This window comes from Vespa mandarinia, chromosome 2, assembly GCF_050613455.1.
Source record: "Vespa mandarinia isolate Hongniang chromosome 2, ASM5061345v1, whole genome shotgun sequence".
Taxonomy (NCBI): domain Eukaryota; kingdom Metazoa; phylum Arthropoda; class Insecta; order Hymenoptera; family Vespidae; genus Vespa; species Vespa mandarinia.
Genome location: NC_140811.1, coordinates 8,039,120 through 8,053,026, shown reverse-complemented (window position 1 = coordinate 8,053,026; position 13,907 = coordinate 8,039,120). Strand labels below are relative to the sequence as shown.

Sequence of the window (13,907 nt, the reverse complement as noted above, 5' to 3'; positions counted from 1 at the left end):
GGGGGAAGGAAAAGATGAAAGTAGAGGGAGAGAACAAGAAAAGGAGGAGAGACAGATAGGAGGGTTCTCCTTTCGTAGGGCAAGATCGATTATCCCACGGCCCTGTGGTCGTCGCTCGAAGAACTTTGGTCGCGCCTTCTCTTACGAGAAAGTCGCGTTATCGATCGTGGAACGACCTCGCTCACTTATACTCCCTCTCGAGGTCAGGAGAGATTTTTTTGCCCTCTCTTCTACCTTCCCTCCGAAATCCCTTCGTGGTCGTTGACTTTTCGTTTCGATGTTACACGAAGCGAAATCGATTTTCCCTGCAGTTATTTCGAAGCGACCTAATGTCTACACAACTAAAATGAATTTCTCATCGCGTTGCTAAACTTTTGCGTATTCTCTCGTGTATATATATATATATATATATATATATATATATATCGTTTTCGCCATTGTATCAGTAAAAATTAAAGGCCGCCGATTGGTCGATCCAGTGTCGCGAAGCACTGCAGTTGGAAGATGCGACGCATATTTGTGATCGGCTTGAGATTCCTCACTGAATGGCGTAGAATCCGGTGGAACCGAATATTTTTCTTCTCTTTCACTTTATTTCTTGCGCTTTTCTTCTCTCACTCGAGATACTTTTGATGGCCAACCTGTTCTTTTTTCTTAATATTTTTTAATTAATTTTTTTCTTTTTATTTTTTTCTATATGTGCATCTCGACAACACGATTGTCTCATCTCCTTAGACATGTTTGATTCCTGTGATTGGTCGAATATAACAGAGGTCCTCAAACTTCTTCATCGGTTTGTTGGTCGTTTCGACGAGTGTAGAATCTTATCGATCGGCTACCTCGTTTAGTTTCCTTCATCCTCTTACTGGCGATTCTTAAATTTTGGGATTCAAAAAATTTCAATCTTAAAACTGATGAAAGATACATGCCATGTTAACAATTGCGATTATAAGTATATTTGAGAAAACCCTAGCGAACCACACTTTGAGAACCGTCGCGTTTACGACCGTTTCGAAAATGTTAATAGGTCGTTGACGTAACCAGAAGCAGACCTTTCTCGTGCCTTGTTCCTCGATGCCAGACTCCAACATTTCATTGTAAATTTTATTGCATGAACATTATTTATTCTTTTAACTGATATAGAAAAAATTGTTTAAATTCTTTTCAATTTAAACAATACGTTATAATTTTCTTATAAATCGTGCTCGATGCTCACGTAGGAAACATATGTTTGTAAAATAATATGAACGCATGCGCGATTATGCGAAGAATTATTTGCATAGTATTCAGTCTCTCATTTTTTTTTTTTTATACGAATTACGAAGTTCAAATTTTGGGGTTATTATCTAGAACAAATTACTGTTAAATACAAGAGGTCGGCTACGTTTACTTATCTTCTTAACGTCTTTCTAACATATCTCCAAATAAACAAATATGTATATAAAAATGTTAATTACATTTAATCATGAGATAAGCAATAAAGTAATAAAATAAATTTGGAAAATAGCAGATTATCCTAAATATCTCCATTAGTACCTTATCTAGTCTTCTGATATCTTCGTCTTAACGATTATTTGCATTGTTCTTTACTTTCTCTCTCTCTCTCTCTCTCTCTCTCTCTCTCTCTCTCTCTCTCTCTCTCTCTCTCTCTCTCTCTCTCTCTCTCTTTCTTTTAGTATCAGATGTACTTTTAATATCGGACAAAGGCTAAGGAACAATATGGCTCGTTAAATATTTTGATACTTCGAAGATACAATGCGATGACGCATACAAATGAGTCGTCTACTCTAATACGATAAATCTTGATATGGCAAGCGAACTCAGTGCAATCCGATAGAAAGGAAAACTTATTGAAATGAAAAGTTTTCATCTGGAGAGATTTAGGTACATACCATAATTTAGAAAATGTACCGCAATTTAGAAAATGTACTGTAATTTAGTAAATGTACCGTAATTTATAAAATGTATCGTAATTTAGAAAATATTATATATCGTTAACGTTTATGAATCTATTAACAATAGGTCTATCTGTTTTATCTACCGTGTTTTTTTAGTTTAATTCTTAAGTCCGTATCCTCCTCTTACCTGAGAATCGTATATCATAAACCACGATAGAAGCTCAAACCAGGTAAGAAAGCAAAAAGTTTTTGCTTTTAAATGATGTCTTTCCTCGTGTTTCTCACTCTTCGTTTCTCTCTCATTCACTACGAATCCATGGACAAGGTCAAGAGTTGCAGATTTCCATTCCTTGACATCCTTTATAATCTTCTACGAGTCACCATAGTTGGCCTGTCTCTTTATCTTCTCTACCTCTTTTTCTTGTAACTATAATTCATTCCCTTCAAATTCAAATTAAGAATAACCTAACCATCGGAGATTACCAGTAAGTCCTTTTAACTGTATACTATTTAATTGTTCTGTCTAACTATATAACTTTTATTTCTGTAGAGTAGTCAGTGCAACGAAGGAAATATTTTAGAAATATGAACTATGTTAAAAATTTATCTTCCTTAACAGTGGTGAAGACAATTTTACAATTGAATCTTCTTAAACGATGATTTCCTATATATTCATCGACTCTATGCTATATGTATGCAAGTAGTACGTTTATATATCAATCTAAAGATAACGCAATGGTACGCAGATTGATCGTTGGACAAATTGCCTACGAGCAGGCACTTCAGTCGATAACTGCCGATAGCAGGAGAATGGAATTGGATCGAACTCCGCGAATACGAAGTAATCCTGTTCTCGACAAGAAAGGCCGTGGTACATCGATTCTCCTCCAACGTCGTCCCCAGAAATCCAATGAGTACGCCAAAATTCCCTAGGGGCAGTCGGGTCAACAGGAAGTCAAGGCCACACGGTCAGTTGCACCGTGGTTCGCCGTCGATATAAATAGATGCAGGCGACTGGTATCTATGTATCTATCTGCACGCATACCATACTATCCACAGCGAATAAACATGGATAAAGTTTCGTCCAATGATGCCAAGAAAGCATCGTCGTATTTTTACAACAAAGTTTCTTGGGAAATGCAAGTGAATCGAACTTGTGCTTATCGATGCATTTCACGATATTTGTATTTATCGACTCATCTCTCTGTAATGTTATATATTAACCTTAAAATTACATATATCGGTTCATTCATTAGATATGAAAAATGATTCATACAGAATTATTTGGAAATAGACTTATTCCACAAATTTATATATATATATATATATATATATATATATATATATATAATTTATTGATTTAAATCATTTTGAATGTATCTTTCTAACCATTCAATTGAATTTATCTATGAGAACCGATGATTTACTTATTCGGAAAAAGATAAAGTGCGGCAAAGAATATTTAGAGAGAAATGCGTTTTACAAGAAAAGAAGAACACTTATTGATCCGATAGACCCTGAATGCACCGTTATGGCATCCGCTACGGAAACCGTAATCGCGTCTCTTATTTTTTGTACGATACCGCGCACGATATAGAATGTTACAGATCTAAGCAAAAATCATTGCTATATGTAGATACATAAAAAATCATATAACTCTCATCAATAATAAACATAGAATATCCTATTCTATTTTATCCTATTCAATTTTCTCTTTATATCATGATCGATAAAGATCGATTTTCTAGCTTTCACCGTCTAAATTATAAAATTCATTGGTTAAAACTGTCTATTAGCATAGATATTTGAATGATTCCAATTTAACTTCCTTTTAGAATGAAAAGATGAAAGCTCAAGTTTCCAAGACGTTATAGCCTGGGCTTGCAAAAATAGAAGATAGAGGGTCGTTACCATGGCGATCGAATAAGATGCATTTACAATAATTCCAATGTACAAGATGGGAACGGGTCGATGCAGGTTGCTTCGTCCTGCTACGGTCAGTGTAAAATACATTGCGAGAGAAGAATGAGATAAAAAGAAAGAGAAAACGTGAGAGAGAGAAAGAGTAAGGGCAAGGTACGACCTTTTCGAACGCGTTGGGGGCGATTCGTTCAGTAGAAGCAGAGAAACGAAAACTGGGGGTAGATAGGTAGATAGATAGATAGTAGTCGAAGCTGTCGAAGAAGGAAAGAGAGTGGAGGGTGGAGAAGATAGAAGGGAGAGAAAGGAAGGAGATAGGATAAGGGTAAATCGACGGGTGTAGTCGTGCCTTTTGGGGCAGTGGCCCTTGCCGCGATGATTCCGAGGGTGAGAAGGGGCAGACGAGGACCTACGCGTTATTGAACGGGCATTTCCCACAAAGCGCAGACGAGGGCAACCACCCCGTAGCGTCGCGGTGCAGAGTCCTCTCCCTACTCCCTACTCTTCACCCCACTTTCCGGCAACCCTCGTTTTCCTCGCGTTTCACCCTCCTTCCTCATCTTCCGTTCTCGCTTATGTCTACGACGCGTCTCCTCTGTCCCTCTGTTTCCTCCCTTCTACCCTTCCCTCTCTCCTCCCTCTCCTTCTCTCTCTTCCCAACAGCTTACGCACGCATGCACGCGCGCACATACGCATGCACGTACACGTCCAGTTTCACGACAAGCTTTATTTCGTACTACTTCGAACGAAAATCCTTTCCCTTTTCGAAGCTTTCGAGGGTCGTACTAACGGTACCTCTATCATGGATATATCCCCATGTCCAAGGGAAAATGAAAATTCACGTACTTCTTTCTTTCTTTCCTTCATTCTTTCGTAAATTTCGGTCCTTCTTCGTCTGAAAAAACAAAAACTTAGTGTCCTTTTAGTAAGATAAAGCTTTACAGATAGAGATGTTAAAAAATTTGGTTTATCTTATTTTATTTATTCTCTGCAAATATATTTCATTTTGAAGGACGTACGTTATTTCTTTAAAAATTTTGGAAGATGTAAATACATTTCTTTATCCTGAAAGACCAAAAATGATGTGTGTATATAAAAATTATTCTAAAATTATGCGAAAAGATATGTTAATATCTCTATATTTATGGCTACATTTATCATTGTTTTTGATTATTGCATCGTCGTTGTCGTGATTTTATCACTATTTGTGACTACATCGACCATTGTATTTCCGATGTGCTATTATTCTCTTTCTTATCGTTTATTAGTTATCAATTATATAATCATTAATACGTGATAATTTTGTGTCGGTTGACCGCTGTTTACGAAGTCATTGAGATACTAATAGACAAGAACTTCGATCATTGCATACGTTTTACTCCATAACTCAGAAAAGGCGTTTCACTTTGAAAACAATCACATATGAATGTTAGTTCGAAAATAATCAAATGATAGGACAAGGTCATCGATCTAACACATCGATAGCTTATCTCTTTTTGTCGGTAGTCAAATAGGACGTAGCAGTTGCCTTTTTACTATTGAAATATCAAATGAACGTTTATGTTACGCCCTCCAACGAATTATACTGAAAATAATCATACTGGTTATCGATAGTTCGTAACAAATACGTGACACATACATTTTGAAAACATAATACCTACAGATGGCGCTCGATCGTTTACCCATCCTTTTTTTTACTGGTCGGGTGTAAGACGCCATTTTATAATAAACCGAAAGAACGATAAATGCAATGTATTCCAGCTGTTGTTTGTAACGTGTTTTAGCCCGGAGAATTTAAACATATACATAGGAAAGAATACGTAATGGCGGAATATTTGGCATCTATATTTGGTACTGAAAAAGACAAGTAAGCTTTGTGATAACTCCCTAAGTTAGCACTCTGTACACACTATTAAACACTAATAGGTATATTTGGTTCTTTGTTTAGAGTAAATTGTTCATTTTATTTTAAAATCGGTGCTTGCCGTCACGGTGACAGGTGTTCACGAATTCACAACAAACCTACTTTCAGTCAGGTAAGTGATAAAATTTTCCATAGTTCATTTTTTCTTGTATAACTTATGTAATGAAAATGTTTTTTTTACAGACATGTTTATTGCAAAATCTTTATGTAAATCCCCAAAATTCTGCAAAAAGTGCAGATGGTTCTCATTGTACGTACATATTTAAAATTTAAATCATAAGAATATAATCTATTTAAAAACCTTGATTTTAATAAAGTTTTTTTAAATGCAATTGTAGTAGTGGCAAACGTATCAGATGAAGAAATGCAAGAACACTACGATAATTTTTTTGAAGATGTGTTTGTGGAATGTGAGGATAAATATGGTGAGATTGAAGAAATGAATGTTTGTGACAACCTTGGTGATCACTTAGTCGGTAATGTATACATCAAGTTCCGAAGAGAGGAAGATGCTGAAAGAGCTGTTAATGATTTAAATAATCGATGGTTCGGAGGAAGACCAGTTTATGCTGAACTCTCTCCTGTAACCGACTTTAGAGAAGCTTGCTGTCGTCAGTATGAAATGGGGTATGTATAGAATCTATTCTTTGAAACATAATGAAACGTCTGTAAAATAAATATTAATAAATTATTTCATCCGATTTTAGTGAATGCACACGTTCAGGATTTTGTAATTTTATGCACTTAAAACCTATTTCTCGAGAATTGCGACGCTATTTGTATAGTCGTAAAAAAGGTGGTAAAGGTCGATCTAGATCTCGATCAAGATCACGTGGCCGTGATCGAAAACGCAGATCTCGATCAAGGGACAGAAGATCGAGATCGAAGGATCGTCGAAAGGGAAGAGATGATAAAGGTAGAGACGGCCGATCTGGAAGATACTAATAACTTTGAAAACAAGAATATCTACAATCAAGAAGCGTAATGCGCTATAAAACAACTTGAATTTTGAAAAAAGAAAAAAATTAAACTCTCGTTTTTCTTTTTTTTTAACTATTGTAACTTTGTTACATCATGCAGTTACTTTCTATATATGTTCTTACTTCATAAATGTATTATTTAATAAATTTGTAAGACAATAGAAAAGAATACAATAAGAAAGTTGTAAAATTCAATGCATAGTTATTTTTTTGAAGATTAGGAAGATCAGTATTATTTCTTAAGACAAAAACTGGCTACTACTATTTAGGCGTTTTTGCCTAGATTTTTGCACTAATATTGAGTCTATGTATCAATAAAAATACGTCTATGTACACATAGTTAAAAATATACCGTTTAAATGAAAGATCGATGATTAATTAAATTTTAAATTATCCTTTTCAATCATTATCTTAGAAAAAATTTAGTACAACTTTTATATTCCAATGATCTTAAACAACTTTACGCGTAAGATACACATTGTCGAGCAAAGCCATGATACAAAATACACAAAAAGAATTAGTTATATATATACAAATAAAAAAAAAAAAAAAAAAAAAAAATCGGGCAAAGCACGCTAAAAATTTGGAAAGGCTTACAAAAACAAAAATTTTGTGACTAGAAGATTTATGAAGAGTAATTACTATTTGCAAGCACTTAAAAAAATAATTGCATTGCGTGATAGTGTGAAATATGGTGATATTACAAATAATTAAAAAAATTACACTACATTTCAACCTATTAAAATAAAACTTATTGATATTGGATGTATTATATAAAATACATTTATATATAAGTTCAATATGAGCCAATATTTTGAACTATATTAAATTCTTAAGCTTGTAGCAAATCATAATTTCTTAACACAAATTATAGATTATTCCTGTTAAGCGAATATATTTATAAAAATCATAGATATTTCTGTAAAGTACATTCATATTGTACCAAAGAAAGTGCTTTACAGCAAATATTAAATATAAATCTATAAATTATTAAGTTTCGTTGATAAAATGTTTCGCCATTAGAGTCACTATATACGCTGAATTATAAGTATGCATATAACCACCTGCATGTTGCTATATGTATAAAACTATGATATGCAATTTATTATGAATAATAGTGTAATGAAATGCACGCTATATAGCTATTAAATACAGTTAATATTAAAACTATCTATATCTATTGCTTTTATTTTGCGATCTGATAACACATAAAATACGATTATAAATATGATTTTATAGATGTACGCAGCGTACATCATCAAAAGCTTTTGAATATTCCGAAATGACTATTGCACGAATAAATTTTTGTCGATTAATTTGCGAGGCTGACAATACAATGCCTCCTTCTTTTTAATCAGTCAGACGCTATGAAAAACACTCGCGATTATTAGGCAATGCATTTTATACATTAATTTAGGATAATACCACTAGCATGATGTTGTCGATAACGACAATTATGGTAATGGCGTACAAGCTGCGTTGTACTAAAATGGTACAATTGAGTCTAACAGAAAAAATGTATTTTGTGGTTTATTCTCATTTGAATTTCTCCAAAATATACTGTATACAATATTTTACTTTAATTATAAATATGTACAGTCACACATTACGACGGCGCACTAGATTTTATTAAAAAGTCTGACTTTGCACAAAGCAATGTGCATCGTTTCACCTCGCATTGTCTTAAAAAGTACACTGTTTATCAATGAGTTTTTGGGAGCGCAATACTCTCGGTGTTTTCGTTATTTCATATCTAAGCACAGAGGTATTAATTATTTAATTAACTCGATCTCTTACCATAACTAATAGTTTTAACGACTGATTCCCTTTGTCGCTTGCTGCATCTTGAAAATATTTACACTGCTTATGTTAATAATTAATGGTTATGATATTCCATAATAGATTCACCAGAATACGAGATCAACATTCAAGGGGGCTAATCAGCATAGACAATAAATTGCTGGTTGTCCACATCCGCAACTTCGACTTGGACGAATTGAGGTTGTTGAAGTTGAATTTGTTGTACTTGTCTTCCAATGGCATTTCGCGATCTGCGATGTATATACGTGTACATGCGAAGTTGTATTATATATTCTAGGTAATCAAAATAAAAACGAAAACTTACTTAGCCTTGGCATGGGTCAATATGTGCGATTTAAGGTTCGTGGATTGTGCAAACTTTTTGCTACAACCATCAAATGGGCAAACATATGGTCTGTCACCTGTGTGGATTCTGACATGGGTTCGCAAATTAAAGTCAAGGCTAAATCTTTTGCCACACCCTTCGAATGTACATTGAAAAGGTTTTTCTCCTGTGTGCACTAACTGATGCCTCTTTAATTTTGAACTTTCAACAAAAGCCTTTCCACACTCTGCGCATACATGTACTCTAGGACCATGTGTGTGTAAGTGCTTACGCATAGCACTGTTATCTCGAAACATTTTTGTGCAGCCTTTGTGAGGACAAGCAATTGTACGTTCTACACCATCCATAACAGGTGGTTTGCGTACTTTCAATTTATGTCCTGGTCTGGCAAATTCAGCTAGCTGTTTAGGATCTGATAAATCGAGACCTGGCATTCCATCGGAAACAGAACTTCCAGAATGATTAAACTTTGTATTTGACTTGCCAGTCATATATTCAGTATAATCTGGATCAGGTTCTGGATTAGAGCCTTCATCTGTAACATTGGATAAATCAAAAATTACTAGAATTCTTTTTGTAATTATGATGCAATAGATTCTTCTTCTACAATGAACTTCTACAATGATTCTGTCTCTTGTAAGTCAATGAGTATATCGTATATGTACTTGTACGCTTCTTCTAAATATTTAAAAAAAAAAGTTTGTGCATACTTTATCAATTTACTTGGATAAAGATCGTCTTAACAGGTTATCAAAATATCTGTAAATAAGAAATGATATAAAAGGTATGTTTCATATGTGAGAAAATTCGTTTAAGTAATTTTTTTTTCGTATAACATTTTTTTCACAAAGGCTAAAGGAAATTCTAACCAAGTTAAAAGAAAAAAAGAAAAGGGAATGAGAGGGCAATTAATCGAGAAATACATGAAATTTTGAATACGGAAAAATGCGTTGAAAAAGTGGAAGGGGTGGAGAGCGGGTGCGGGGAAGAGCTCCATTACGCGTAGAACGACATTCCGACGCCATTTTACTCCTCAAGAGGTAAATTGAGCAAAAGAAGCCATTTTCAAAATATGGCTGCCCCCTGGCAGCATAATGGCGTTCCTTCGATCAAAACAAACAACGCAGACTGTCATCGGTGTGACTTCCATAAAACGAAGAAACGTGCAACCGAAAGAAGTTATTCTTTTTAGCGAAGCAAACCAAATTGAAGTATCGATTGGGTAGAACCTACCGGAAGTACGTTCCACTAGCGTACGTTGGGAATAGCCGTTAGAAACAAGCAGATAGTCGAGTTCATATAAAAGCAGCCGAACGAAAATTTGAGGATCTACTTATTGACACAATATTAGATTGTTTAAAACTTACCGTCGTCCGTTCCAGATGCCCACATTGTCACCGAGAATTCCCCCTCAAGGGTTTTGATTTGCACTTGCTTCTGCTCCCACTTTCTTGCTTTCGTTTCTGAGCCCATTTCACCGAATATTGCGTGATCGGACGTTCGAAATCTAGAAGCTCCACCTTTTCTAGCTTTCTTCGTACCCTTCCTCGATGGTCCAGGACTCGATTCGACATAAATGTCGTTCTCTGGTACGGGTATCTGATCGTACACGCTCAGTGGATCGGCGCCGACGATTTCCTCTTGCGTCTGTAGAATGATTTCTTCACGGCCTGGTTCCGGTAATGGTTGTAATGCGATCATCGGCTGTCCATCGTCCCCTTCAATAGTCGTTTCCACCGTTTCGCAAGGTATTTCCACCGGTATTGTTTCGATTTCGACTTCCTGGATTTCTGGCTCCACTTCGGTTATTATGTCCGAGGACGCCATATTAATCTCCGCTGACGCCATGTTACTAATCAAAATGGCTGGCCTCGCACGGTCGCGCGACAAGCGGCCCTGCGACGTAAGTGTCACGTGATCGTCGACTCCTACCACCATTGCCGTAAGTACAAGACCCTCCTCGGTGCATTCTCGCGCCATCTTCTTAGTAGTCGAACAAACGTTGTGCGCGAGATAGCACAATTAAAGAACTCTACCAGAAGACCATTGTATGTAAAACTTAAATTGTTCGTATATCGAAAGCGCATATCGCGAGAACACGTTGAAAAAGAAAATGAAAAAAGTGTTTGTTCTTACGAATACATTGTGTTAATAGTTCGATGTATATAATGTTCTATTGCTAGTTCACACAGTTTCTTTTTCACGCCAAGATTTTTACTCAGAACGAAGGTGCCGGAATCAATCGGTCAAGTAGTTTTCTGTCTAAAGAATATTACAAGTTACTAAACAAATGCAAATCTTTCACATTTTTTCCTACGTTCTTTTCTCGTTGTTTTCTTTTTCACTATTTCACGACGTTGATCGATGTCTAGAAAAAAAATCTTACACAATAAATTCCTTTTTTTATATATCATTTAAAAGATCATTACTATAAAAAAAAAAAATATAACGATCACATTGTTGTTAAAATATCTCAATAATTGAGATAATTGATATCATGCGATTTCTTTCTTCATGTTTTTAAATAAAAAATGAATCTGTAAATATTTACACATCATTTTTTCCCAAAGAAAGATTACCTTATATTCTTGTACTTCTTCCCCTTATGATCATCATCGGATACAAATGAAGTACTTCGATATATAATCTAGATGAGAATATAAAAAATGATATAAAGCCACGATTGTCAATGTTAGAGACAATCAAAGTCAACGTTCGACGTCTTATAATTAAACACGAAACATTTACACAAATGCGAACAGTCTAAACTACCTACGCTGAATATCACGTCACGTATCGGTCACTACACTGATGCAGTAGCGCGATCTGGCGCTAGATAATATTTCAAAGGTAGAAAGAAAGCACATCAGTCAATGAAATGCATCTCCGGAAAAATATTTCATCGAACGATACACTTTTCCATTGTAATCTTGGTATTTTATTAATAATAATAAACTGCGTATAAATGGGCAGCACATGGGAATATACAAACAAATATGTACGAACATTTATGTTCGTTCTATTTCATCGTATAAATGTTAACTTGCTGATAATCAGATTGACAATGTTTCTTTTCAAGTTTGGGTTATTGAAAAATAATTTATGTTAACAAATTTAAAAGAAAATATTTATTATAAACGTCAATATGATACGATTAGAAAAAATAAATTTAATAATCTACTATTTTGTTTATTTTGTATCGCAAATAAACGTATGTATTTTTTGTGCACATGTACCTGAAAAATATATTTAAAAAATTTTCATTTTTATTTATATTTCATATATTAACCCTTTTTTATGGTATACGTATTCACAAGTAAACTTCTTCCGTACGACGGACTCCGTCATCCACTTTGTAGATAAAGTGAAATGTGTATAATCTTATAAAATAATTTTCTAAATGTTAATAAAAACGAAATTTAAAGGAAGACAATGTTAAAATATCTTCATTTTTATTATACAAATTATTTTCAGAATCAATTAATCCGTTTCTGAATTGATTCTTTTTTAAATTCCTTGTAAACATCTTAAAGGTTTAAAATATTATTAAATTTTTATTTAAAAAACAGAACAAAATTAATTTAAAATTTTAAAAAAGATACGATTTAAAATATTTTTAAATAAATTAATATTTGATTTCTTCCAAATTCACCCGATTGTTTGAGAATAGCTTTATTGTAATTTCTTTATAATGAAAAATTAATATTAATCTATTTTAACATATTTCTTACAATACTAAAAAAAAAAAAAAAAAAAAAAAAAAAAAAATTTGTTGTTTTAATTCATGATTAGAATCGAAACGAATGTGTTCTGCGATCGGTGCAAAGTACTGATCATTGATAAAAGTTGGCGCTCGTATCGTTAGCTCGTTAGATGTACCGGTTATAGTCGGCACTCGTATACACAGGTCCTCGTATGGATCCTAATAAATGTCAGAGTTACAAATAAAAAAGGGGTTAAGAATTCAAATTGAAAAAAAATACTAATTGATAAAGATTTACAAATACACATGTAGAAAAAAAATAATTAACAACGATCTGGCATGGAGTTCTTTATTTTTTTTATTTTTTTTTATTTTTTTTTTATTTTTTTATTTTTTTTATTTTTTTTTTATTTTTTTTTTAATAGGCATATTTATTATAGAAGTTTTATGTGTATATTCGTCTGTTGTATTCTATAAGTCCTAGCAATATTTTTTATGTGTAATATGTATATATGTACATATATACATATGTATACATACACATACATATGTATATATGATGTATGTACACACACATATATATTCATTATGCCAACTTTTTCTTTTTGCGTGTCAATATGTGTGTGATTCTGTCATGTGTAAGTGCGAGTATGTGTAAATATGTACGTAAGTACACATGTTTTATACGCACGTGTTCATCATAGATTACTTTTTATAGCACAATGGTCTCATTACATGTATACAATGTACGAAAGACCATAGTATTCCTACTAATCTCCTGCCTATAATCTGCCCAATCTGCACTTACATTATTTATTTATTTATTTATTTACTTATTTATTTACACTGATAACCTCCCCGCTCCCTTTTCATTTCTTTTCTCGCTCTCCCTCCTCTCTTTCTCTCTCTCGGAGCATTCACTTATCCACGCGTTTTTTACAACGCGTTTTTATTATTTTAATTAATTATAAATTAGTGTAATTTTATTTATCTATCGTTCTCTCTTTCTCTCTTTTTCAAAGTGCATTATACATTTTCATCTCGTCAAACGATACATTCTGCTATGTAAAGTAGAATGTGTTCATTCAAGGAGAGACATGTGTATCAGAGTTTTAATCATACTAATTTCTTGTCGATCGTTTTTGCACTCGCTTCGTTTCTTCGTTTCATTCGTTAATTGTTTATACAGCAGGACAAGAAAAAAAGAAAAAAGAAAAAGAAAACAAGAGCAAGAATCGCATCTTTCATTTCACTTTCATACTCTCTCTCTCTCCCCCTCTCGCGTCCTTTTTTCAATTTTTAACGGTAACAAACAAATTATGATTATTTTCTATAT

General features: G+C 33.8%; 2 protein-coding genes and 1 long non-coding RNA gene across 6 annotated transcripts; 1 reads left to right on the top strand and 2 right to left on the bottom strand.

Moving 5' to 3' along the window:
- Nucleotides 1–3,864: 3,864 nt before the first annotated feature.
- Nucleotides 3,865–5,613, bottom strand: LOC118451508 (uncharacterized). Its single transcript, XR_014983781.1, has 3 exons — nt 5,480–5,613; nt 4,838–5,403; nt 3,865–4,713 (listed from the first exon to the last, which is right to left on the bottom strand). It is a non-coding gene; the product is annotated as an uncharacterized LOC118451508 (long non-coding RNA).
- On the top strand, nt 5,498–6,917 carry U2af38 (U2 small nuclear riboprotein auxiliary factor 38). Its single transcript, XM_035888155.2, has 5 exons — nt 5,498–5,685; nt 5,767–5,854; nt 5,926–5,992; nt 6,081–6,369; nt 6,450–6,917. Exons 1-5 carry the CDS (start codon nt 5,642–5,644, stop codon nt 6,685–6,687), a joined length of 726 nt encoding a protein of 241 aa, XP_035744048.1. The 5' UTR covers nt 5,498–5,641; the 3' UTR covers nt 6,688–6,917.
- Nucleotides 6,918–7,596: 679 nt separating this feature from the next.
- LOC118451504 (transcription factor YY2) lies at nt 7,597–11,662 on the bottom strand. Of its 4 annotated transcripts, none has more exons than XM_035888153.2 (5): nt 11,448–11,662; nt 11,005–11,236; nt 10,236–10,900; nt 8,848–9,403; nt 7,597–8,773 (listed from the first exon to the last, which is right to left on the bottom strand). In XM_035888153.2, exons 3-5 carry the CDS (start codon nt 10,846–10,848, stop codon nt 8,659–8,661), a joined length of 1,284 nt encoding a protein of 427 aa, XP_035744046.1. In that variant the 5' UTR covers nt 10,849–10,900; nt 11,005–11,236; nt 11,448–11,662; the 3' UTR covers nt 7,597–8,658. The 4 variants fall into 4 exon arrangements, with proteins under 4 accessions (XP_035744046.1, XP_035744047.1, XP_085520710.1 ...); XM_035888154.2 differs by having other exon boundaries at nt 11,005–11,130; XM_085664584.1 differs by having other exon boundaries at nt 10,236–11,249.
- Between the last annotated feature and the right edge of the window lie 2,245 nt (nt 11,663–13,907).

Excerpts from the sequence above, each read along its gene's own strand:
- U2af38 (XM_035888155.2), top strand. The coding sequence starts at position 5,642 with ATGGCGGAATATTTGGCATCTATATTTGGTACTGAAAAAGACAA. Across the intron at positions 5,855-5,925 it reads ACAAACCTACTTTCAGTCAG|ACATGTTTATTGCAAAATCT; the intron begins GTAAGTGATAAA and ends TTTTTTTTACAG. Across the intron at positions 6,370-6,449 it reads TGTCGTCAGTATGAAATGGG|TGAATGCACACGTTCAGGAT; the intron begins GTATGTATAGAA and ends ATCCGATTTTAG.
- LOC118451504 (XM_085664584.1), bottom strand. The coding sequence starts at position 10,848 with ATGGCGCGAGAATGCACCGAGGAGGGTCTTGTACTTACGGCAATGGTG. Across the intron at positions 9,404-10,235 it reads GGCATCTGGAACGGACGACG|ATGAAGGCTCTAATCCAGAA; the intron begins GTAAGTTTTAAA and ends CCAATGTTACAG. Across the intron at positions 8,774-8,847 it reads TTGACCCATGCCAAGGCTAA|ATCGCGAAATGCCATTGGAA; the intron begins GTAAGTTTTCGT and ends TATACATCGCAG.